Genomic DNA, 26,133 nt, shown 5'->3' on the forward strand with positions numbered 1-26,133 from the left:
GACCCCCATGGCTTCGTTATTTTGGCAAAAATCCGAAAACTAGGTAGATCTACAAAAATCCCAAACATGCTCACAAAATTTTCATTAAAATCGGTTATGAAATGCGACTTGTAGAGGAAAGTACATACACAGAAGGATATGAAAACACTTTGCTCGAGCCGAGCCGAAATGCAGACGGTTCACGCTCGCTTGAACAATCTGTTTCACACTATACCTAGTTATTCCTAATTATTTATAACTTATTTGCATAAATATTGCATTATCTTTCATCATAGCGTTTTACCGGTTGCAAACACATTTTTGATACTAACATGACATAAAAATGATGACGATTTGCTCTTTTGTAATATTTAGGTATATTTGTGTAGATAGGTAGGTAGGTATATTAAAACTATATTAGGTATACCTAAGTTGATTCATAAAACTTAAAAGCATTATTTGTGAGAATTTTGACAGTTCAGTGCAAATCCCGCGCCAGCTCTAAGGGTTAATTTAGACGCCGCGAACACGTATGCGAGTTTAGTAACATTGCGGACTATTGAGGTTACATCCAATAATTCAGGCGTCCGAAATGAAACTCGCATGCGAGTGCACCCATCGTTTAAAGACTTTAAAGTCTAAATAAAGCCCCCATGAATCTACCCATACCCAGACTAGAGTTTGGCTTTTTTTGACAGCGTTCGTGACATGTTCGTGTAACGAAGTCACCACTCACCATGACGGGCTCATCCTCGTGGTCGGAGAACGCCCCGGGCGCCGACATCCTGGACCTGGACCGGTACATGCGCGGCACCCGGCCCGCGCGACGACCGCAGAGGAACATGTGGGTTCTATCACTTTGTTGACAGGGTGGTGACATGCTCGTGTGACGTCACCATGACGGGCTCATCCTCGTGGACGGAGAACGCCCCGGGCGCCGACATATATCCTGGACCTGGACCGGTACATGTGCGGCATCCGGCCCGCGCGGCGACCGCAGAGGAACATGTGGGTTCTAATATCACCTTGTTGACAGATTGTCAACTTGATCCCTGCCCCTGATGCACCGATACGGCCATCACTGATCAAGTGATCAGACTTCTTTGACCTACCTCAACATACATCTGGTTGGTTTTGCAGAAACAGCTCTGGGCTGGTGGTGGACGCGGGCGCGGCGGGGCGGCGCGCCAGCCCGTCCAGCTCGGCCAGCTCGGCCAGCTCGGCCTCCGGGCCGTCCGGGCCGTCGGACAAGCGCTTCTCGCACGACTCCGGCCTGTCCGACACCAGCTACCGACGGGCTAGCCGCCAACAAAGGTAGAAGATCTGTTCTTATGTCACAGAAACCCAGCCTTTACTTTGACCGCGTGTAAGTTGAACTTGTGTTGTGTCCCTTATATTACAGCGGTCGGCAACCTGCGGCCCGCGGGCCGCATGAGGCCCGTGAACCTGTCACTTGCGGCCCACGAGCCTCCCTGGCTATTTTGTCTGTAATATTGACAAACGACAATGTCTGATAAAGTCATAAATATCAACAAAATACGGCCCGCGTCAACTTCGTTAACTACTATGTGGCCCTTGGCTGCTAAAAGGTTGCCGACCGCTGCCTTATAATAATTCGCACTCGTACAGACGTCATACAGCAGACACCGTCAGCAAGAACGACGCCGCGGCGACGCGGCGGAGCAACAGGAGTGGCAGCGAGGCAACGCGGCAAGGCAATAGCGGCGAGGCGCGACGAAGCAACAGCGAGGCGAGACGAGGCAAGAGCCGCGAGGCACGACGAGGCAAGAGCGGCAGCGAGGCGCACCGCACGTCAGAGATCAAAGGCAGTTTGCGCGAGTCACTGGAGCGTGCGTTGCGTGATCAGCAGGCAAGATTTTTTTTATATATTTTTTATTCTACTGAATGTACTCGTAATCGCCTACGGTGACGCCTAGCCGCTCTAGATACATTGGAATACCTACCCATTACATCATCATTAATCAAATATAATTATAAATAATTAAATAAAATATATAATAAAATATATAAATATACATAAATAATAATTAATCATTTCGAATCACAATTAATCCTACGTTAATATTTTATCATTTATGAAGTCCTGTGTGGTATAAGTTACGCTTTACAATAATTTTTAAGATTAGGTACTTAATTAATACATAATATCGTTTGGAAGTTTATTATTATAAAATCTTACACAATTACCCATGAATGATTTTTTTATTTTATGGAGCCCAGTGAAGGGCACTGCCAGCTTGTGCTTATATCAATTATAAGCCACACGACTTTCTACTTATTTATAAGATCACTTTGAGGTACCGTTGGCCGGTATCTTAGAATAGTACCTAAGGCAAATTCAAGAACCGGTCACTTTGTATAAAGAAATCGTACTAAGTGTAGGCTCCTAGTATCTAAGTACAAAATGAAAGTTCCCTGTTCCTCACTCAGGCGCAGATCGAGCGTGTCGCGCAAATGTGCGAGCTGCAAGTTCGCTCTGGGGCCGGCGAGCGCGAGCGCCGCGACGGGAAGCGGCACGAGCGAGGCGAGCGCGAGCGACGCGGCGAGAAGCGGAACGAGCGAGGCGAGCGCGAGCGACGCGGCGAGAAGCGGAACGAGCGAGGCGAGCGCGAGCGACGTGGCGAGAAGCGGAACGAGCGAGGCGAGCGCCGCGGGCAAGAGAGGCAAGAGAGCAGCCGGGCGTCGAGCGAGTCCACCGAGTTCTCATCGTCTAGTAGCAGCGTCGATGCGCCGAAACGACGGGTATTTTGTACAGTCCTTTTGTTCAGGCCAATTCAAACGTACACTGACATACGATGTCATTCAGTTATCGTGCATTTCACTCGCACTCGTACATGTATTGGCGCGAACGAGAAGCAACTTTTTATATAATATTTAAACTCAACTTATACGAAAATAATTGCAGAGCTCGGAGTGCGGAACGTACAAAATCATAATGTCGAAGCTGGAGGAACTGAACCGCCTGCTGGTGGCTCGGCGCGCGCCGGGCGCCGCCGGCACCCCGGCGCCCCGCGCGCGCGGGGACTCGTCGGTCACGGTGTCCGACAAGGTCGTGGGCACCGACTCGACCCCGCGCCACGCGGTACGGGACTACTGAATTTTTTTAGGGCTCCGTACCCAAAGGGTAAAAACGGGACCCTATTACTAAGACTCCGCTGTCCGTCTCTGTCACCAGGCTGTATCTCACGAACCGTGATAGCTAGACAGTTGAAATTTTCACAGATGATGTATTTCTGTTGCCGCTATAACAACAAATACTAAAAACAGAATAAAATAAAGATTTAAGTGGGGCTCCCATACAATAAACGTGATTTGTGACCGAAGTTAAGCAACGTCGGGCGGGGTCAGTACTTGGATGGGTGACCGTTTTTTTGCTTGTTTTGCTCTATTGGATGGTGCGGAACCCTCCGTGCGCGAGGCCGACTCGCACTTGGCCGGTTTTTACATAGCCAGGTTGACTGTAATATAACTAATATATACATGTACATGTAGGTACATAATAACAGACCGATTAAAAGCGTGTATTGTGTACAAATATATACGCAGGGGTGTTAAGTTAATGGTTTTGCAGACTGTACATGATCATTAGTTATTTGTACAACAAGAGATCAAAGTTTGATATTTCTTCGAGTGCTTATTTTGAGTCCCGTGCAAGCGAAAGATTCTATAATAGATTCACGAGCGTAGCGAGTAGTAGCGAGAGACTCAAAAGCGCACGAGATGTAAATAACTTTGATCTCGTGTAGTACACAACATTTTTCACCTCAGCAGTGAGAACATATTAGAGAACCCGAAAAATGTATTCCTTCTTCATCACTTACCTCTATTCACTCATGTTTTCTTAAGATATACCAACAATTAAATTTTCACCTCAGCAGCTCGAACAAGGGCACTTTGCTACTTAAAAACAGTGAGCAAAATCGCATTTTGCTCATTTTGTCTCACTCAGTGAGCAAAATGTGATTTTGCTCACTGTTTTTAAGTAGCAAAGTACCCTTGTTCGAGCTGCTGAGGTGAAAAATAATATGTCCGGTGTGCCAGGCGCGGCAGCAGGCGGAGACCGACCACAACCGCACCCTTATCGTCGCCACCGCCGCCGTCGACATCCCGCCGACGCCGAGGAATAACGTCGTCACCCATAGGTAACACGAACCTAATCCTAGCATCCTCAATGAACTAGAATAATCATAGAATTCTAACTAGAGCTTGAAAAAAACCTTACGTGTAGGTATTATAAAGTAAAGTCAAAATAAATATTGTAATGCTGCGCAAGAGCTTCATATTCATATTCGTATATTAATAAATAATTCATATTACATGTCATTATATAATTTTATATTAAAATATACGACCAATCAAAACATTTATTGATGGCCGGGATGAGCTCATAGTTCGCCCGAGGCACGTCTACACAGACAATTTTCTCACGAAGCGGCTCGTTCTGTGAAAACTCGCCTATAATCACAAATATGTGACGTTATCTATGAAAAAGGACCTTATTGTCGATGGCGCTTACGCCATTATTAACGATGCTCCGACATAAATACAATGCCGAGCGACGCTGTGACGCGTAAGCGCCATCGACAATAAGGTCCCTTTTCATAGATAATGCCCCATATTTTTTTAACAGCGAGAAATTTTAAGTAGTGATCTAAGCTGCAGCGGGGTATGCACTTATAAATGTAATTTGGACGCTTAAGTATTATACTTAAAGCGCCCAATTTAAGTAGCGGACATATTCAAGTCGTTACAGGTCTCTAGGTGCTCTTAGCGATAAGACCGCCGATTGTGAAAGCGACACCCCACATTAGCGTTACTGTTGCTCGACGCAACGTCGGCGCAACTACGCAGCGACCATAGCGCTGACTAGACGCCGACGCACTAGTGTGTTTCCTTTACCTCTATTTTGTAAAAGTTTGTAACCTACTGTTTTTATTGAGGTCTACAAACACCGTATTGCAAAACACCACGCAATGTATCGATCTTTAAATTGAGCTTCTACTTAACATGTCGGCAGCGTGGTGCGCGACGAGCGAGACAGCAAACCGGCGAGCGAGAAGGCCATGCCCGGGCGGTTCCATCTCGACGACCCCGTGCGGGTGAGTGCCCCAGCCTCCTCGTGTAACGGTCACCATCTTGGCTAGGCCCTTTGTAAAGGGGGCTATTCATAAATTACGTCATTTCAAATTAGGGGGGGGGGTCTGGACATCGGATGATGGTAGCATTACGTAGGAGAGTACGGGGTCATTCGAAGCATCATTTTAGTGGGGGGGGGGGCAAAAATAGATGACGTAATTATCGACAGCCCCTAGGCCACTAATTAGTCTATTACCACCCGTGGTCACTAATTTAATACTATTTATCTATAGGAAGTCCTATGTAAATTAAATTTTACTAAATTTCCAGTTGTACCATCAAGCCAAACGTCTCGAAGGCCGCGTCCCGCGCCGCTCGAGCTCGGACTCGGGCAGAGACTCGAGCTGTAAAGGCTCGAGTCAAGGCTCGGGTAAAGGCTCGAGTCAAGGCTCGGGTAAAGGCTCGAGTCAAGGCTCGGGTAAAGGCTCGAGGCCGCCCTCGCTGTGCGCGCTGTGCCGCTCCTACTGGCTGCTCGCGCGCCGCTACGTCACGCAACTGCGCGAGTCCACTTAATTTTATTGTAATGTCCTGTGTTGTACCTTTGTAAAGTAAATTTAATCGATGAAGATGATTGATCTATGTAATATAGTTTTATATTACCTACTTTTATCGACTTTATCAGTTCAACGGAAAAATGGGGACACCATTTGCCGGTGGTTGATACCTAAAGCAAAAAATATGCAAAATTAAACTTTGTGAGAAAGACGAAAAGTTGGGGAATCAGTAGTAGGACAACAATATTAATATACAGAAACTGTTTAAGTATTCATTGGTTTAAGTATTAAAAATCACAAGTCTCCTAATGAGGGCGCCACTAGACGGTCGACGCAGTCTTAACCTTTTGGACGCCAATGACCGAAATATACGCACCGCAGGTCCAACGCCAAAGACGTATTAATCGGTCATAGACCACAGAGCAACATAGACCTAGGTGCATATGCATAAAGTTCAATTTCAGTTTTGACACTTCGGTGACGTGGCGTCTGAGAGACAGCTTTTGTGTTTGACACGGCGTCGAAAAGGTTAAGGAACATGTCAAGGGTTACGAAATGAACCGAAAGGAAGCTGTAGGTAAGTTGTTTCTGCTAAGGGCATTTCGTTAGGCTTAAAAGAAAGATATAATTTGCTTAAAAGTGTTTAATAAAAAAAAATACAGAAAAAACCCTTAGCAACCCTTAGTTCTTCTCAAAAGGGTAGTGCGGCGAGTCCCTCCACCACTTGACGTCGATGGTGCGGTATCCTCTGTCGAAGGACGCCATCTTCTGCCTCTCTTCTGCGCTGAGCTCGAAGTCGAAGATCTGGATGTTCTGCTCCACCCGGGACCGGGTCACGGACTTCGGGATGGGGGTTACGCCGAGCTCCCACTGTTGACACAAAATAAAAAGATTTTGGCAAAAATGTCGTTTTTGGTACAGTCACCTGCAATAATATGTTACTCTTCGATGGCCGCAAAAATATCTGACACGATCTTATTTGTAGAGCCATAAGAGAGTGTCACATATTATTGCGGCCTTCAAATTCCAAATTCCAAATTCCAAATTATTTATTTGTTAAACATAGGTATGTACAACAGTAGGTCTTACATATAAAATATAGTAACACTATGTTTCGCCACATGGCACACAAAGAGTAACATATTATTGCAGGTGACTGTACAAGCTTTTATCGCTGAATCTACTTTTCTTTCCACAAGCAACTGATATGTACTTATCGAGACAATAATACTAACAACTCCAAACAATTGATATGATGCGCGGTCGAAAGATCCCAGCTTCTTCCTCTCTTCTGCAGTCGGCTCAAAGTCCAATATCTGAATGGTCTGTTTGATAAACATGTACCTACATTACCAAAGCAAGTGCTGCCATCTACCGTTCTCGTACGTAATACGTTTTCTTGGCCATAGTAGGTTCTGCCATCTTGTGGGCTTCATCGGAAGCATAAACTTCACATTTACGCGCCGAAAATCTGACTGTTCCTGTGCTGCCCCCTGTAGTTCACGCAAATCACGCACCATCCCTAAGTATATGCTAGAGTAGAGGTGTGTATAAATTGATTATAAAAAAAAAACAACGGGTTGCACTCGGGGAGTGTCGGCAGAAGTGAAAACTCAATCACTATTGCAAGATGCACTATATATGTATAATTGAGGTTAACGCCATCTCTAGCGTTAGCGTCAATTACTTGAAACCCCTAAGCACATCACTGTTAGTACTCGAGTTATATTACAGTTAGAGCGAAACTCACTAGATGGCATTTAAATCAATAAAGAAAAACTCAATGACATTACATGTAACAGTTTTTCGATCAGGCCGCGTAGCCAACGTGCCAATCGTTTACGCTCCGTAACTATCAAAACGCAAATGTCACTGTCGCACTAATATAGAAGAGTGATAGAGACACAAAGCGTTTCGTTGTCGAAGCGATAGCGATTGTCAGCTTGGCTAAGCCGGCAGGTCACTGCTTGATCGTCTTACCCTGTCTCGAGTTTAACATTTTTAACATCTCAAAAAGTGCACAGCGCCGCTAAAGAAGTTTTCACTTCAAAAAGATGTTACCAAGTATCTGAGCGCGATCTGCGGGACGGTCTTGTTATATTTCCCCGCTATAGCGACGAGTGAGGGGTCGTCAACCCGCGGCGGCGGCGCGTCGGGCGTGGCCTTGCTCGGGAAAAGGGACCCGAAGGGCGTGTAGCCGGTCACTTGGATGCCCTGAGCGCGGCAGTACGCGAGCAGGGCGGGCTGCTGGAGGTTCAGGTTTAGCTGAAACGGGAGATAAAGATATTAGTTGGTCAAACTTTTCAAAATTGTCAGTAAATAAAAACAAAAAAACTATACTCGTCCTTTTCTTTTGGGCAGGCGTGTCTCACTCCACGATTTCGTCGCTTTACTACAGGTAGCTAAAAGTACATACGTTCGGCCCCAATTTTGGGGAAAGCTATAAGCCGCGCGTGGCGCTGTCGCCACCTAGCGGCCATATCTGTGCTGATCGTAATAACAGACGCGTTTTGTTAGAGAGTGAATCTACTATTATTTATTCTGTGTTTTGGGTGCTAGTACTAGTGTAAGACAAAGATACGTACAAAGCGTACGAAGTCTTAATTCTACCATTAAAGTCGAAGACTAGAAAAAGTTTTATTAAAATTGTCATTAAAACACACCTCGACTTGCAGCATCGCTGGCTTCACATTGCTCGCTTGAGCGAGCCTCTCGAGTTGTTTCTGGTTGAAGTTGGAGACGCCCACAGACCTGGTCAGCCCCTTGTCTCTAACTGCGGTCATGGCCTGCCACGTGTCCAGGTAGTCGACGTCATCGAACGTGTTGTTCGCCTGTACATTAAGATAGTGACAATCAGTCTTGCAAGTTGTTTATACGACAACGGTTTCACTCACTTGAATTTTTAGTCGTTAAGTATTTTTAGTTTTTAGTTTTTTGGTCGCCTGAGGAAGGACCCCGAAGGGCCCGGAACATGTCGCCAATAGCGACTAAAAATTCAAAGTGAGTGAAACCGTTGTCGTAGGTATTAAACAGTTTAAAATATGTCTCACGAAAGTTAATATCGATCAGTCTTGCAAGCTTGTATTCCTTACATTGTATTTGTTTAGACGTCGGTTGCAAACAAGCATACGGCCCGCCTGATGTACCACCGTAGTCTATGACTCCAGAGGTGTTACTCGTACATTATTGCATTGCACACTCCTTTTTCGAAGAACCCTTTCTTTACTTTTCGAGAAAATCTTCTTTTTTTAACCGACTTCCAAATCTCAAAAGGAAGAGGTTATCAATTCGCTTAGTATGTTTTTTTTAATGTTTGTTACTCCATATCTCCGTCATTACTGGACCAATTTTGAAAATTCTAATTATACGAGTTGAGACGGTACAGTCGCCATCAGATATATCGGAGCGGCAAAGACGCTTACAAATATCTGAACACGCATCTATTAAATTGTCAGGGCGTTAGAGTGCGTGTTCATATATTGTGAACACCTTGGCCGCTCCGATATATCTGATGGCGACTGTATTATGATTCATTAGGGCAGCGGTCGGCAACCTTTTAGCAGCCAAGGGCCACATAGTAGTTAACGAAGTTGACGCGGGCCGCACTCTGTTAATATTTATGACTTTATCAGACATTGTCGTTTGTCAATATTACATACAAAATAGCCAGGGAGGCTCGCGGGTCGCAAATGACAGGTTCACGGGCCGCGGGTTGCCGACCGCTGCATTAGGGTAACCCCAAAATCGTCGAAAAAAAACAGCTTTTCCATAAAAAAATATCCTCGGTGGCTGTATTAGGTGGTTAACTACTTACATGTGTGCCGACGGGCCAGTGTATGAGGTACAGGTCGATGTAGTCCAGCCCCAGTTTCTGTAGAGAGCGACGCAGCGCCGGCTCCACCGCCTCGCGCGCATGCGCATCGTTCCAGAGCTGAAATCACGCTTTTGTATATGAATATGACTCATAATATGCATAGAGTACAAAGATAGGCTAAAATGAAATTAATTAAATAGGTATCTGTCTACCGTCACATGGACATACCTAATGTGAAATGTATTGGCTACTTAAATACTATAGTGAAAATAAAACATTTAAACTCACCTTAGTAGTGACGAACAAATCTTCCCTCTTCACCGTCCCGTCACCTATCTTCTTCTTGATGGCTCTGCCGACCTGAATACACAATGGAAGCCGTGTTTAAATACTTATCGACTTGACAAATTGGTTCCACTTTTTTTGTAGTCAGCTGCGAATTTAGTTAACCCCCCCTGCAAACGTCTACGTAGGAGGGGTCAGTTATGTCTGATGGCTGCATGCATGCCAAGATTCATGCTTTCTTTCGATATTTTAGCTTAATGCAGATAATGTAGGTAATTAATACAGTAAGTCGTTCGCCAAATCAAGCAACGTCGGTTGCTTAAGTGACTATACTCCAACAGGCTAGAAAAGTAAACATGTCTTCTGATTTTCCATGTCGTAAATACGCCCGCCCCACACCACCGTGTTCTGCTTCGTTCACGCAAGGGGGGTAGCAACCCCTCCCCCCTCCACCAGCGTGAGAGAGGGAGTAGGTACCTCCCCTGACATCGTACCTGCAATGTACTGCATGAGTCGATATCCAGCATCGATCGCCTACAACTACACCACCGTCTTCTGCCTCCGTCACGGGGAAATGCCTCCCCCATCCGCATAACAGAGAGTGGTACAGTCGACGTGTCAAAGATATGTTCACAATTTTGCACCTTAACTTCTTTGTAATAAGGCGAAAATTTTTAACATATCTTTGACGTCGACATCGTACCTGAGTCTCCGTGTTGTAAATGTGCGCAGTGTCGATGTGTCGGTATCCGGCGTCGATCGCCCAAACCACCGCATCTTCCACCTCGTGCCCTTTAGGCTCCGCGCGCCCCTGACAGACAGACAAGCAGCAGACAAGCATATTAACGTTATGCCTACCAAATGCAACGGTTAAAGGTGTAAAGGAAAAGAGGTGTGTTAGTATCATAGAGAAATATAGTAAGACAAGAGTGCTCACTCCATACATCAGTTCAGACTATTCATTTCAGTGTCTACATCTAGCATCGAGTAGCGGAACTATCAGTACTGCTACGTGACAATAGATGTAGCACCGACCGGAAAGTCTTATCTCAACAGCATAAGACTTTCCGGTCGGTGCTACATCTATTGTCAAAAGTAGCAGTACTGATAGTTCCGCTACTCGATGCTAGATGCTAAATAATCTTTTTGGTACTAAAACTGATGTATGGAGTGAGCACTCTATGTATTTTGTTCACCTTATCGGAGAAGCCAAGCCATGTTCCAAGCCCGAAGCTTGGAACACTGTTGTTGTCGTTGAGAGGGCGCCACGGAGCCAAACCGCCGCTGTGCAACGCTAGCGCCATCTGAACAAACACGTGGTGCTTTACGAGTCGCACAGTATATTTCTTTGTCTAATATAAATTCTAATATATGTATATATTGACAGGTTTATATATAAAACCACATGTGACCAACGTATAGTAATCGTTTTTCCTGAAGTACCTATATATAAGTTTTTAATTTTTTTCGCCTTTGGTCAACTAATCTTATTGTTTAGTTTAAATTTCTTTTGTGTTATTATTATTGTTGTTGAGCTATTAAAGAATACTGCTATTATACATGTATTGTACCTAATCGAATTTAAACTGTTGTGAGACATAGTGCATACTAACATTGAATAAACCCGAAACATGTCGCGCGAGTGACTTAAAACAAGTGAGTCTAAAACTCTAAACCGTAAAATTATTCAATGTATTGTACCTATTATAACTTACCTAAAAAAACTTGCTTTAACGTCCTCTTAAAGTAGTGTTTGGATAGAAATTTTTGCGATACATCGTAATACCTAGGTATTAAGTATTCATTCTTTGTGCTAGACTTATAATTTAATTGTTATGAAAATAATAGCATTTTTCACATAGATTGGGCATGGTAACAGCTGTCGTAAATATATTGAGATAAAAGCTGTCGTCTTAACCATGCTAAGTATGTGAAAAATTCTATATTTAAGCATAACTATTGTCAATAACAAATCATTTTTAACACAGCGCTTATTGTAAACTGTACACACTCGCACACATACATCTACAATTACCTACAAGTTGCATACAAGAGTGAAAAATGATAAAAACTAGATAAACTTTGACGCTTCCTAAGTCGCGGAAGGCCAAGACAATTCCGTTTAATCTCTGGCCGCCCAGAGACCTATAAAAAGGTCTCCTGTTCCATTCTAATTTGAACTTTGTTTTGACAAAATAAAATTTCATTTTGCCTGGCAAGGTTTGACGTATGGGCGGCGTAGAGGTTAATTTACGTAATATTGCTACATTTCAGCCATGTAGTTTTGTGGAGCTTTATCCTTAACAAAAAAATTGTAACTTTTGTGTAATAAATAACTAAAATTATAAAATAAACATCTTTATTCTATTGAAATGGAAATTTACCCACATTAACTATATATACCTACCTATGCGTTTTTGCAAAGCAACAGTGAATGCAAGTTACGATTTTTTTACCTATACCATTGCCTTGGAGTAGGTAGAAGAATCTAGGTAAGTATGTACTTACATCACACAATGGTCATTGGCACAAGACTGCAAGTAACCGGTCGGTCGACCTTGGCGAGACTTATTATATTATACCTCGGAGCTATTTGCTTTTCGGATCACATATTGTATTTGCATTTTAAATGGTGTAGCGACCAAAGAATGCATGTAAAAATACAAGTATATGTATATTCTTTATTTATCTCGCTCAGTAGGTACAGTCTCCTGCAATAATAGGTTACCCTTCGAAGGCCACAATAAATGTGACACGCTCTTTTATGGCTCTACAAATAAGATCGTGTCAGATATGTTTGCGGTCTTCGTTGTGTACCATATTATTGCACTGATTGCACGTGATTGTACTAGACCAGGGCTCTCCAAAACCGAAGCGTTCCAACCAGGCTCCAGATGTTCAGCCCTAACAGCAGCAACCAGATACACCCCCCCCCTCCCAGCCCCAGCCACGCGAAAATACTGAGGCGCAATATGGCCCTCAGGTAAAATATTGGAGACCCCTCCCACGCTGACATATTTAAGTGTAAAATAACAACATTAATTATTTCGTTCAAACTTCAACAACAGAACAAAGTAGGTAATTTTCTCCTCATGCTGCTTTTGAGTCCGGTGTAAGCCAATGACGAGTATTAAGTACGAGAGCGTAGCGAGCGATTCAGAGACAGACAAAATGTTCTAGTTACTGAACGCGTCCGTTATCAAAAACTTTTAATTTTACTGATTATTAGAAAAGCCGAGAGATTAGAAACTAGAATCTTACCTAACTTTTAGGTCACCCATTTATAGGTACTTATAGTATACACAAAGTTGAAATATTAGAAACATTAGGTATTGACTTACCGGCGCAAATAACATAACGACCGTCAGAAGCTTCATGTCGATGCCGTGCGCGTGCGCGTGCGCGGACAGAGGACCATAAACTGCGCGCGCGCAACCAATAACCAAATAACCATACCTACACCGGTCGCTTCGATACACATGCACACACATATTTACAAAACATCAAGAGCGGTCTTCGGGTTGTGAAATAGGTTATGGTTTTGATATTGATATGATGTGATACTCTGAATAATTTTACGGTTTAGACTCACTTGTTTTAAGTCACTCGCGCGACATGTTTCGGAGAGCCTAGGTCTCCTTTCTCAAGCACTAACAGTGCGAGCAGCGTTCACGACGGCCGTGTATCGCGTACTGCGTCGGCACCCTTTTAGAGGCCAAGGGCCGCACAGTAGTTAACGAAGTTGACGCGGGCCACACTTTGTTAATATTTATGACTTTATCAGACATTTTCGTGTGTCAATAGTACCTACATACTAAATAGCCAGGGAGGCTCACGGCGCAAGTGAGAGGTTCGCGGGCCGCATGCTGCCCGCGGGCCGCATGTTGCCGACCGCTGCTCTACACGATGGGCCAGCGCCGGCCACTCCAAGGGAGCAAGTGATATTGCTATCTCATTCTACCGCATGGCTGCGTCCCTTGGAGTGGCCGGCGCTGGCCCATCGTGTAGAGGAGCCAATAGAGCGTTTCCACATTAATTGGCCGATCCGATATTCGATTTCGGATGATCCTTGAAAATAATACAGCTGCTAGAGAGTGTTCCATGGCATCATGTCCTAGTTTGTGGGTTATCTTTTGAACAAATATTTTAAACAATAAATGAACATAACAAGGCGCTTTTTAATTCTTTTTCTTTGTGGTCGTATCCGGGATTTTTCTAAAATAAATATCGAAAACCCGATTCTTTCAAATCTGGACGTTCTTGGGCTCATTCTACTCAGAATCGACAGCACTCTCCATACTACCATTAAAAAAAGATGTCCCAAAATTTTGTATGAAAATTGTACATTCCACTACGTCACGTTACATACAAGTGAAAAATTTTCTCATACTAAAAACGTGACGTAATGGAATGGACATTTTGGGACATCTCTTTTTAATGGTAGGATGGAGAGTGCTGTCGATTCTGAGTAGAATGAGCCCAAGAACGTCCAGATTTGAAAGAATCGGGTTTTCGATATTTATTTTAGAAAAAGCCCAACCGACACCCGATATGGGATCGGATAGTGTCAAAAGTGTTGCATTCTTACGGACACTGTTTAAATCATCATGGAGCTTGCTGGCAGAATGGCATCGTGGCCTGGCCAGCCACATTTAGGGCTCCCGCTAGATAACGTCCATAATGTTTACAATACAATACAATATATTTTTCACCTCAGCAGCTCGAACAAGGGTACTTTGCTACTTAAAAACAGTGAGCAAAATGCGACTTTGCTCACTGTTTTTAAGTAGAAAAGTACCTTTGTTCGAGCTGCTAAGGTGAAAACTTAATTGTTGGTATATCTTAAGAAAACATGAGTGAATAGAGGTAAGTGATGAAGAAGAAATACATTTTTCGGGTTCTCTTAATTGTTCTCACTGCTGAGGTGAAAAGTTTTGTGAACTACACGAGATCAAAGCTATTTACATCTCGTGCGCTTTTGAGTCCCTTACTACGCTCAAGATTCTAAATTAGATTCTAGTATAGAATTTTTCGCTTGCACGGGACTCAAAATAAGCACTCGAAGAAATATCAAACTTTGATCTCTTGTTGTACAAATAACTATTATTTTCAGACCATGTCCATAGCGTTACTTAGGGTCCGTCGTCGAACACGACGAGGAGGATTATATATATATAAAAATAATTATCCTTTTCGTGATGAGTAGCTCTAGGTGAGAGGCACTGATGGAACCCTTTAATAAATAAAGTAGTATAAACTCTACCATTTGCTCTACCGGTTAATAAATCGATTGCACATTCGATGACAATTGCTCATTAGGTACCCACTGCAACAATAGCATGGCTTGCATTCTCCACATACTTGCATAACTTGCACCTGCTCATTGCACTAGTTTTTATGGTACAGTTTCAAAGGGGTACATTTTAAATCTAATATTTTTGTAACATGTAGCCGAACCCGATTGAAGAAATGTCTTTTTTTAAATGTTGTACTCTGCAGCTGGTGTGAAACTTCCATAATATCAACATACCTATTACATAACCAATCATGAGGCTTACCAATCTTCTTTGGCAGGTATTTTGACATCACCCAAACATTAACTACGATAACCTCTGACCTAACGTCTGATAAATGTCTTCGGAAAGAGAAGAGTCGTGGAATGTATGGGACCCAATACATTGCACGACTATTCTCTTTCCGCACAGACTATCATCCCTCCGCGTTCTTTATCTCAAATATTATTCACAAAGTTACCTACTACCGTTAACTACCGACCGTTGAAAATAATTTATAACGAATGTAGCTCTTAGGAATCAGTTTGGTTAAAATACAATAAAGGTTTCTATGAATGAAACGTTATTTAGTATCTGTGCGGTTTGCGCATGTAACGGACGCAATGTATATTATTGTGTTTATATTGTCTATCATTGTTTTTGTAGTGAGTTTACCATTGATATTCTTTACAATTTGTAATAGAAATCACAATAAAAAGTTTTGTTAGTAATTATAACTAACTACCTACTACTACTTGCGATTTGAGGCAATTTTTTTATCTGATTGTTTGTTTTTATGCTAAGTTTTTAATTTTAGTTTGTAATTTTTATTTTAAGGCTTTTTATAAGAAAATAACTCATTTATTGCATAATAAGTGTTATAAAATGAATATAAAACTAAAATTAAATACAACTAATACTAAAGATAAAAAATTAAAAATACCTATCAAAATTTTGCGCCTTTGGTAAGGCTTTTTATTATTTGTTATTATAATACGTTTTACTAAAAGACAATGGTGACTAACCTAAATCTTACAAACGGGTCGTTATAAAACGCAAATTCAGTCATTTGTTATTTAAACATCAAGAATATAAATACGGACAAATAAGTATGTGTTTATTAATAACATTACATTTGATTTCAATTTTTTTTTAAATATTTAGGTAGTTAAAACAAAACTTATAAACTATTATTAAAATTAAGTATAGGTAAACTAAATAAATAAAACTTACCCACCTATGTTAGGTTGTTAGGTCCCCCAGATCTGTCCCCTGCGGAATGGTGCCCATAAGGCTGGCTACATTCCCACGCTGAATAGCTATGCCTATTCTTTGGCCTAGGAATGAGCCAGCCTTAGGGTCACCCGTGGTTTCAAATATAATATTTTTTTTAATATTCTGTGGTGAAATTTTGTAAACATATTCATCATTCATCATCACAAAAAATAGGTAGCTGTAATGTATGATCAAGTATCTCACAACAAACACAATATAGGTTACAATTTAAGCACCTAGCTACCTACTAGACGTTCTAATAGTTCCTTAGAAAAGAGAGACAAACATATAAATATATAGTACCTACCTAATATTTGTTCTGTTTGATTTTTGAAGGATTATTGTGATGTAGAAGTAATAAACTAGGCATCGAGCGAAGTTAAATCAATTTTGAGAAATTTCCGATTAAATAATTACACTGCTGTAGATGGCATGCAATTAAAATGAGTAGGTAAATACAATTCTGCGCGTGAATACACAATCGTAACTTAATTTCCACACGTTTTTGTTTTTACGTTATTTACAAATAATAGGGGTCTATATTCTATAAAGACTTAAATATCTTGTTTTGTTAATACTACGTGTTAGTAATACCATAGAGAAATATAGTAAGACAAGAGTGCTCACTCCATACATCAGTTAGACTATTAATTTCAGTGCCTACATCCTAGCATCGAGTAGCGGAACTATCAATAGGTACTGCTACTTGACAATAGATGTAGCACCGACCGGAAAGTCTTATCTCAACAGCATAAGACTTTCCCGTCGGTGCTACATGAGCTACATCTATTGTCAAGTAGCAGTACTGATAGTTTCGATACTCGATGCTAATAGTCTTTTTGGTACTAAAACTGATGTATGGATGGAGTGAGCAATCTATGTATTTTTTTCTCTATCATTTGGTACCTATCTGAGGGAGTAAAAATAGGTACCACCAATAACGAAAATTATGGATGTTAACTACGTCCCTGTGTGTCTCTCTGTCGCTCGATTATGTAGAGCGATAAAGAGGCAGATAACGATTGTAGATTTATTGTTGTGGGCCATTTGTGGGCAGTATTAGGCCCTCTGAAGTCCCGCTCCATTGAGAGGTTCTCTACCTGCTATTACTTTTCCACTCGAGCAGATAGAGCCCGTTCAACGAAACGGGCACTGACTTGCCAGTGAAACGACATAGAAGTCCTAGCAATTACAGTGATACCTCCACCCCCTGCCACTGCATAGTTAGCTTGGTCCGACTGTATAGTACCTATGATGTGATGTTTGTGTTATATCGTTGTATGATTATTGATGACAGTACGGGGACCCCGGGAAAGCGCCGCTCGTGCAGCTGAACGATGGACACACGATGCCCTCTATCGCGTTGGGGACTTGGCTGGGGAACAGCTCCACGGTACAGTACAGTCGTCTATACCTAAGTATATATCATTGTATGAGTACGAGTACTATGCTATGCAGGGAGGGCGCCACTGGTGCTGAAAAATGGATAAATATGACGGGGTTTTAACACATTCACTGCCACCGACGCACATGTGCGTCGACCGTCATACAAGTTTGCCCCTAGGCCACGTCCCCTGGTAGTGAATGCGTTAAAATCTCCAATGCCCTTTTTCTTATTTTTAAGATGGTTCCTTTAAAGATCGTTATTATATATATTCTTCCATCTTTTCGTTTTGAATCTTAGTGCTAAGTATTTCCATAGGAGTTGTAATTCAATAACCAGTTAAAGTGACTGCACCATGTTTTATGCAGGGAGTGGCACGTGCCGATTTAACAATAGACAAAGGATAAGCCGTTCAGGGCCAGCTTCAAATCTACGGACTATACACGTAGAGGTTTAGCTTAAAACAAGAACGAATATTCAGCTATTTCTGCTCCACAGCCTCCACACGGGCGAATCGCCCCGGTTGGATACAACACAGAGCAAGCCGTGATGTGGGCCTTAGAAGCAGGCTACAGGCACATCGACACCGCCTGGTCTAACCATGTGGAAGACCAGGTCGGCCGCGCAGTGAAGACCGTGGTGGACGCTTATAACCTGCTGCATGAGGTCACCACCACTCCCATGGTGAGAATAGTATCATACTTTCTCACAAAAATGTCTTCGGATTCCTTTCTAAGCACAAACTGTTCTAAATTGTAGGTAGGTACTCAATCTACATCGAGGTCTTCAAAAAAAGGCGTGAACAAAGTGTTGTACGGAACACTTATAAAACGAAGTATAGTATAGTATTGTATGTAAACCGTATGCTTTCCAATTCCAGCGCCTTCATTGTATAATTGGTCAATGATGGCCTGATGGATTGATTACTTCTATATGTGTCACCATTATTTTTAAGTTGTAATATTTGTACGCCAATAGGCAAAACACAGAGCTTTATTTATTATTTTATAAGTTATACCTGTGTTCCACAATTTATTTTTTACTGTACTGTTTTTCAGATCTGTGACGCCGCGTGCTACTTGAAAAGGTTCAAAAAGAAAATAGAAAGATCTGGCAGCAGCATGGTTCTTCCTGTGTCGCGAAACGAATTATTCATCACAACCAAGGTATCTAAAGTCCGTCTCAGCTAGCCCTGGAGGTTAAGGGTGTATAGAGTAAGTTTAGACTAAAGGCCACCCCACACAAGTGTGACTAGCGCCTTCCGAGCGTCGGCGTCTAGTCAACTCTATGGCTACTGCTCAGCGCAACGTTAGCGACGGCATTTAGGGAAGCATAGCTTCCTACCTGCTATTAAAAATTAAAATTATTAAATTTTCGTAAAATATACTACACGTGTTTATAAAGTAGGGGATAATAGTGCTGCCCGGTAAGCAAAATTTGCCTGTGTTGGGCAACACCGCTCTTCCTTGATTAACAGATTGTTACACGAAAATTTCAAGTACTATAGTTTAAGTAAGTCTAATAGTATATGTATACAATTAAGATCATATATAACAATTGTTTATAGAACTAGGTAAATATCTGGGTTGTCAGACATGCAGTAATAAATAAAGGAGCTATGACAAAACAAGGCACTTTTATGCTCGTCAACAGCTATAGATTTTGAGCTATAAGTAATTAGACTTCTAGTTCGTCGGATAGGTAGGTATACATACTTATACGCTCATAAAGCATGACCTTCGCTTGGCACACGGTGGAGCAAATTAACTAGACATGAAATAAAGCTTTCTTAGCCCTGTCTAACCTATTTTTTCTTAATTCCCTCTTTGTTTATACGTTTGTTTGGTTGTCAGCTCTGGAACGACGCGCACGCGCGCTCGGCGGTGGTGCCCGCGCTCAGAGCTTCGCTCGCGCAGCTCCAGCTCAGCTACGTAGATCTTTACCTCATGCATTGGCCATTAGGACAGTTTGTAAGTACCTAACCAATATGGGGGCTTAGCCAAGACGACCAATGACCATCGTAGGTACATCAGTTTCAATGTATTTATTGAAAATAAAAGAAAAAATGTATCGCGATGATGCTATGAGATGTCACGTTACTACTTCGGGGCTGTTCATAAATTACGTCATATATTTTTGACGATTTTTGACCCCCCTCTCCTAAAATCATCCAAAAATCATGCTTCAAATGACCCCGTTTCCTCCTACGTCATGCTCATTCTCATCATCCGATGTCCAGACGCCCCCCCCCCCCAATTTGAAATGACGTAATTTATGAATAGCCCCTTCCATAGATACTTAGTTAAAACATTAAGCCTCGCGGAAGAACCTATATCTTCCGTCGCAAATTTCACGCGGCGCGCCATATCTTTTGTTCCCTTCTAATTCCCTAATATTACCCCCATTATAAATACAATTTCAGGCAAACGGATCGTACGACTCCACCCACTACCTAGAGACCTGGCGAGGCATGATGGACGCGCAGGCGCGCAACCTGACCCGCTCCATCGGCGTCTGCAACTTCAACCAGGTCATGCTGGAAAACATCAGGGTTCACAAGCTGAGGCAGCCAGCTGTACTGCAGATTGAGGTACAGCTAAACCATTGAGAAAAAAATACATGATTGCACGTATACTCGTTCAAGCAAATCTTGTCAGTAGAAAAAGGCGGCAGATTTGAAAAGTCGCGGGTTGGCAACACTACGTTTGAATTATTCGAAAATCGCGTGTCATTTATATCTTATCTGTGGAACTGTTTTGTTTACATTTCATCGATGTTCGATGTACATTGCTGCTTTTTGTTCGTTTCCTAGGGATACCATACTTTAGTTTGCTTTACATTGCTACTGACATATCCGGCTTGACAGACTATATCATGGGCGTACGTACGGTGGGGCAAGGTGGGGCAGTTGCCCCACCCTGCTGTCTGACCCGAAGTTAAGATTTTTTTTAATTGGACCAAGATTTATACGTTTATACAGGATACAGGGTGCTTCCTGTAACAGAAGCAATAAATTAAACTGTAGGCTGTACTCCTCAAACTGACCAACATTTGTTCAGCAACTTTTGAAAATAACTCATGTTTTGATTTTTATTACACTTTAAAGTTTATTCTAAGACGCAATGTATTGCAAATTTTGTTATGTTTAAAGCGTGACAAGCAACGTCAAACACACTGATGTCAGCGTACATCGAAGGCAATATTTATTTTGTATGAAAAAGAGGAAGTCGAAAGGATTCACAATTTTTAAAAGTTGCTGAACGAGTTTTGGTCAGTTTGACGAGTACAGCCTTTAGTTTAATTTATTGCTCCTGTTACAGGAAGCACCCTGTATACTTCTGCCCCACCCCTTAACAAATTCTGGGTAATTCTGTAGTAACGGCACCAGTCATGGGACATTTAAGAGGAAATTTTGAGTATTTGTGATATTTCCCTGATACATGTAAAAGTTCTACCGCTTAGCTTGTTAAAAGATGAATATCCTATCCTTCTTTCATGTTTCAGGCGTGTTGTATCAAAGATACTGCAGTTAGTTTCCACATAATTAATAAATTAAAAGTATGGTTTTTTTCTCCAGTCATGGACACCAAAGCTCCAGTAATGGAACCCCGGTAATGGACGTGGATCCAGTAATGGGCCCCCTATAATGGGCATACCCTATAAGTATAAGATATTGGAATAGGGAATAAGTTTTTGGCAAAAAACTAGTTATTAGTCATTTTTGTCACCCGATTGCATTGTCATCCGATTTGCATACGTATCCAAAATTTCAACTCAATCGGAAATCCGAAAGTGGCTCAAATTCCATTTCCAAGATTTGAACCACACTAACTAATACAGGATGGATTTTCTTTTTGGGTCAGTGAGGGCAGCTACCAGATCCCGTGCTGCTACGAGAAAACGGTCTTAGAAGACCTTCCCTCGATTTCAAATTAATGAAGATTGGCTTTTACAGATTTTGGAAAAAACATACAGGGTGCGAGGAAAAGGTAATTTTTGACAAACTTTTTTTTTGATGCCAATCGATCCCATTCCTATTGAGGATCAAAAGCTTGTATGGAACAAAAAAAAATTCCGGCTAGAAAAGCCACAAATCGAGGAAAACATTTCCCATACAATTTGTATGAAAATGAAAACTTATATTTTTCACATGCTATTTTTGTATGCCAATCGATTCCATTCCTATCCAGTATCAATAGTTTTTTTGGGGTCAATGGAAAAAGTTTTTATTAATTTGTGGCTTTTTAGTACATTATCGTAAGTTGACCCCAAAGAAACTATTGATACTAGATAAGAATGGAATCAATTGTCATAGAAAAATAGCATGTGAAAAATAAAAGTTGTGATTTTCATACAAATTGTATGGGAAAAGTTTTCCTCGATTTGTGGCTTTTCTAGCCGGAATTTTTTTTAGCTCCATACAAGCTTTTGATCCTCAATAGGAATGGGATCGATTGGCATCAAAAAAAAGATTGTCAAAAATTACCTTTTTCTCGCACCCTGTATGTTTTTTCCAAAATCTGTAAAAGCCAATCTTCATTAATTTGAAATCGAGGGAAGGTTTTCTAAGACCGTTTTCTCGTCGCAGCACGGGATCTGGTAGCTACCCTCACTGACCCAAAAAGAAAATCCACCCTGTACCTATACAAACTAACAGGGCAAGTTAAATAAAATTTTGTAAAAACGATATTAATTTATCCGAAGTCCGAGAAGACCTCCTGACATAGTTCGTACGAGTAACTACATTATACTTCTGTATTGTTTAAACATGAAATTACGCCATGGCAAGCATCATTATGTAAATCATCCCATAATAGGAGGTATGCAGTTTTACAGCTCCTATAATGGGATTGGGCAAAATACTACTATTTTTTATACATCTCTAGAGTCACAACATAATGTGTTGTATACCTTATCTCATGGTAAATGCAATTAACAAAACACATTCTAGTTTACACCAAGTAATAATTAATTACAATTTAATATATGAACTCACCTCTCTTAGCGAAGTTGTTAAGAATTCTTACTGGTTATTTTTTCCAGTGACACGACAACTTTTGGGTTGGCGCCAATTTCTTAAAAATTAACCGAAATTAATAAAAAGTCAAACTTAAACAGCTCTATGACTCTTATTTATGGTAAAATATTACCAGTGTTTATAAACTACTTTTACATACTTATTTTAGAGGATTTGTGGTTTTATGTCCCATTACCGGTTCCACGTCCATTATAGGGTCCATTACGTTGGGTACGCCCATGGCACGTATGTTGTTGAGCATAATACTTTCGGGTCGGTGCTACATCTATTGTCAAGTAGCAGTACTGATAGTTCCGCTACTCGATGCTAGATGTAGACACTGAAATTAATAGTCTTTTTGGTACCAAAACTAATGTATGGAGTGAGCACTCTTGTCTTACTATATTTCCCTATGGCTAAACATAGATAGAAATTGGAAGTTTTTGACCCTTTGACCGCCAAAGACGTCAACTCACGCGCACGGCTATACAGTAGGTATTAATATCAACCTTCGTGCATTCTTATTCTTCATTATTCTTAGTCAATCTGTGTAAGAATGTAATTTTATTAAATAATATTTATTTTATTTATTTATTCTGACAAGATTTACGATGACGCTTAGTTACCTAATACCTACCTAGGTACCTTTTTGTGTATAATTGCCTGGCCGCGTAGCCAACATGACAATCGCATATGCTCCGTAGCGAACTAAACGCAACTGTCACTGTTGCACTAATATGGAAGAGTGATAGAGAGACAAAGCGTTTCGTTGTAGCGCAAGCGATTATCGCCTTGGCTAAACCGGCTGACAAGCCTCAAACATAATCAACAGATATACATATAATCATTTATTTACAAACAAGATATATACAATTATACAGTGGTATTACTAAAAGAAATTAAAAACTATCTAAAATAGGCCCTTGAGGCATTGTACCAAGGGTGCTGGCGACATTTCCTCGCTGTATCGCAATGCTGATACGTTGTGCGAGGTAGCCGCCAGCTCTAATCAACAGAACATAAATCCTTTCCAGTGGAACATCAACCTGCAGCAGCCCGGGCTGCTGGCCTACTGCCGTCAGCACAACATAACCGTGATGGGCTACACGCCGTTCGGCGCGCTCATGGACAAGCGGCGCGCCGACTCGCCCACTCGCATCGACGACCCGCTGCTGACCAAGATGGCCGCCAAGTATGGGAAGAAAGTGCAGCAGATCTTGCTGAGATACGCTGTGAGTAGTTTATATATCCATATTTTAGTGGACCCTGCAGCAATCATCAGGGCTGGTAGTAGCGGTAGTCTGTGCCGTCAGCACAACATCCCCGTGATGGGCTACACGCCGTTCGGCGCGCTCATGGACAAGCGGCGCGCCGACTCGCCCACTCACATCGACGACCCGCTGCTGACCAAGATGGCCGCCAAGTATGGGAAAAAAGTGCAGCAGATCTTGCTGAGATACGCTGTGAGTAGTTTATATATCCATATTTTAGTGGACCCTGCAGCAATCATCAGGGCTGGTAGTAGCGGTAGTCTGTGCCGTCAGCACAACATCCCCGTGATGGGCTACACGCCGTTCGGCGCGCTCATGGACAAGCGGCGCGCCGACTCGCCCACTCACATCGACGACCCGCTGCTGACCAAGATGGCCGCCAAGTATGGGAAAAAAGTGCCGCAGATCTTGCTGAGATACGCTGTGAGTAGTTTATAAATCCATATTAGTAGATCCTGCAGCAACCATCAGGGCTGGTAGTAACGGTAGTCTGTGCCGTCAGCACATCTCTGTGATGGGCTACACGCCGTTCGGCGAGCTCATGGACAAGCGGCGCGCCGACTCGCCCACTCGCATCAACGACCCGCTGCTGACCAAGATGGCCGTCATGTATGGGGAAAATATGCAGCAGATTTTGCTGCAATACGCTGTGAGTAATTAGCCATTCAAGTGTTGGATCGAGCAAATAGGCTATTTAACGCAGATTCCAACGATGATTTAATATCAATATTCCTCGCGTTGTCCCGGCATTTTGCCACGGCTCATGGGAGCCTGGGGTCCGCTTGGCAACTAATCCCAGTAATTGGCGTGGGCACTAGTTTTTACGAAAAGATAATTTCATAAAGATATTTAAGTTTACATCGTCGTTTTTGTAAGATCCTCTAAATCCGCGCTGACCACCCATCGGCGCTGACGACCCCGCCACTTGACTACTTTTCGCGTTTTCGCTGACGCCATTTTGCAGCTCATTGAAAATAGGGTTGGCAAAAATATTCCCTAATTATATTCACGTAAATAAATTTCTCTATTTTCTATTTTGCAGGTCGAAATGGGAGTAATCCCGGTACCAAAGTCCATAACGAGCACTCGAATTTTCGAGAACATCGACATTTTCGACTTCAAACTCGAGGAGGCCGACAAATGGATCCTCCGCAACTTCGGGCGGGGCTTCAGGTCCGTCCCCCAGCTCGAGTGGAGCGACCACCCCTTCTACCCCTTCGAGAATATGCAGGAATACCCCCCCACCACCACCACCGCTAGTACCACTACTGCCAGTACTACCAGTACTACTGTGACCACGCAGGCAAGTACACCGAGTACACAACAAGTGATTTCCGAGGTGGATATCAACGATACATCTGCTAGAATGAATTTTAGGGATATAAAGATATAATACAATAAAAATTGAGTTTTTACCTATTTTAAAATTCATTAACTGGCCACCCTAAATTAAAAATTAATTCTATTCGCCTATAAACAGGATTCATTTTAGTATAAGGTTTCAATAACTGGCCAGCCTTCAATAACTAGCGCCTTATACTAAAATGAATTCTGTTTATAGGTGAGAATAGAATTCATTTTTAGTTTAGGGTGGCCAGTTACTGACGAATTGCCCTATTTTGAATTATAAGTAATAGTTTATATTATGTGACATGCTACATTATGAAAAGCTAAATAAGAGTGTTTTAATGCCTAATTATGTGAAGTGTGTAGATATAGCAGTGTATGTACACTGCTATATCTACACACATAGTATAAGCTCTCTATGTGTTCAGGAATCGCATGTTACGACCGCTAAAATTGCGGCATTTGATCACACATCCAATAAAACGTCATTTCGACTGATACTTGAAATAAGGCCAAATGAAATTTAGGTTTATGATATGTGTGAGTACCTAGTATATTGTGTAGATAAATGATTGCCATATAGGTAAAATGATCTTTTCTGCGGTAAATACAAAAATGTACCTACCTATCGGAGGAAAACTTGTCAGAAATAAATAAAATACATGATATTTGGCACATTTTTATTGTTGAACAATAAACAATGTATTCTTTTATTATAATTTTATTCTCCTTCTAGTAAATTCGACACCAGAAGTTCGAGTGCAAACGAGAACCTTCGAGAAAAGCGGAGAATTCTCGAGACGGCTCGAGAACTTTCTAGAAGTAAACAACTCAAAT

General features: G+C 41.9%; 4 protein-coding genes across 5 annotated transcripts in view; 2 read left to right on the top strand and 2 right to left on the bottom strand.

Moving 5' to 3' along the window:
- LOC134659138 (protein ERGIC-53) overlaps positions 1-26,133 on the bottom strand; it is a 250,244-nt gene that overhangs the window by 186,644 nt on the left and 37,467 nt on the right. The window lies entirely within an intron of this gene.
- Positions 717-1,909, top strand: LOC134658983 (vitellogenin-2-like). Its single transcript, XM_063514588.1, has 3 exons — positions 717-823; positions 1,120-1,293; positions 1,609-1,909. The coding sequence occupies exons 1-3, from the start codon at positions 717-719 to the stop codon at positions 1,907-1,909; spliced, it is 582 nt and encodes a 193-aa protein (XP_063370658.1).
- Positions 6,259-13,128, bottom strand: LOC134659341 (aldo-keto reductase AKR2E4-like). The gene is made up of 8 exons (XM_063515003.1): positions 13,071-13,128; positions 10,926-11,033; positions 10,433-10,540; positions 9,733-9,804; positions 9,445-9,561; positions 8,294-8,461; positions 7,692-7,895; positions 6,259-6,500 (listed from the first exon to the last, which is right to left on the bottom strand). Exons 1-8 carry the CDS (start codon positions 13,104-13,106, stop codon positions 6,312-6,314), a joined length of 1,002 nt encoding a protein of 333 aa, XP_063371073.1. The 5' UTR covers positions 13,107-13,128; the 3' UTR covers positions 6,259-6,311.
- Positions 15,605-25,342, top strand: LOC134658984 (aldo-keto reductase AKR2E4-like). The gene is made up of 8 exons (XM_063514589.1): positions 15,605-15,667; positions 17,575-17,670; positions 18,160-18,345; positions 18,720-18,827; positions 19,515-19,631; positions 20,084-20,251; positions 23,713-23,910; positions 24,992-25,342. Exons 1-8 carry the CDS (start codon positions 15,626-15,628, stop codon positions 25,340-25,342), a joined length of 1,266 nt encoding a protein of 421 aa, XP_063370659.1. The 5' UTR covers positions 15,605-15,625.

Source organism: Cydia amplana, chromosome 24 (assembly GCF_948474715.1).
Source record: "Cydia amplana chromosome 24, ilCydAmpl1.1, whole genome shotgun sequence".
Lineage (NCBI taxonomy): Eukaryota > Metazoa > Arthropoda > Insecta > Lepidoptera > Tortricidae > Cydia > Cydia amplana.

What these genes read in the sequence shown, in the direction of transcription:
- LOC134659341 (XM_063515003.1), bottom strand. Translation starts at nt 13,106, where the DNA reads ATGAAGCTTCTGACGGTCGTTATGTTATTTGCGCCG. An exon ending in TTTACAACACGGAGACTCAG is followed by an intron (nt 9,805 to 10,432) that starts GTACGATGTCGA and finishes TTGTGTATTCAG; the next exon opens with GTCGGCAGAGCCATCAAGAA. An exon ending in AGATCGCGCTCAGATACTTG is followed by an intron (nt 6,501 to 7,691) that starts GTAACATCTTTT and finishes TTGTGTCAACAG; the next exon opens with TGGGAGCTCGGCGTAACCCC.
- LOC134658984 (XM_063514589.1), top strand. Translation starts at nt 15,626, where the DNA reads ATGTATATTATTGTGTTTATATTGTCTATCATTGTTTTTGTA. An exon ending in AATTATTCATCACAACCAAG is followed by an intron (nt 18,828 to 19,514) that starts GTATCTAAAGTC and finishes TTTGGTTGTCAG; the next exon opens with CTCTGGAACGACGCGCACGC. An exon ending in ATTGGCCATTAGGACAGTTT is followed by an intron (nt 19,632 to 20,083) that starts GTAAGTACCTAA and finishes ATACAATTTCAG; the next exon opens with GCAAACGGATCGTACGACTC.
- LOC134658983 (XM_063514588.1), top strand. Translation starts at nt 717, where the DNA reads ATGACGGGCTCATCCTCGTGGTCGGAGAACGCCCCGGGCGCCGACATC. An exon ending in CGACGACCGCAGAGGAACAT is followed by an intron (nt 824 to 1,119) that starts GTGGGTTCTATC and finishes TTGGTTTTGCAG; the next exon opens with AAACAGCTCTGGGCTGGTGG. An exon ending in CGGGCTAGCCGCCAACAAAG is followed by an intron (nt 1,294 to 1,608) that starts GTAGAAGATCTG and finishes GCACTCGTACAG; the next exon opens with ACGTCATACAGCAGACACCG.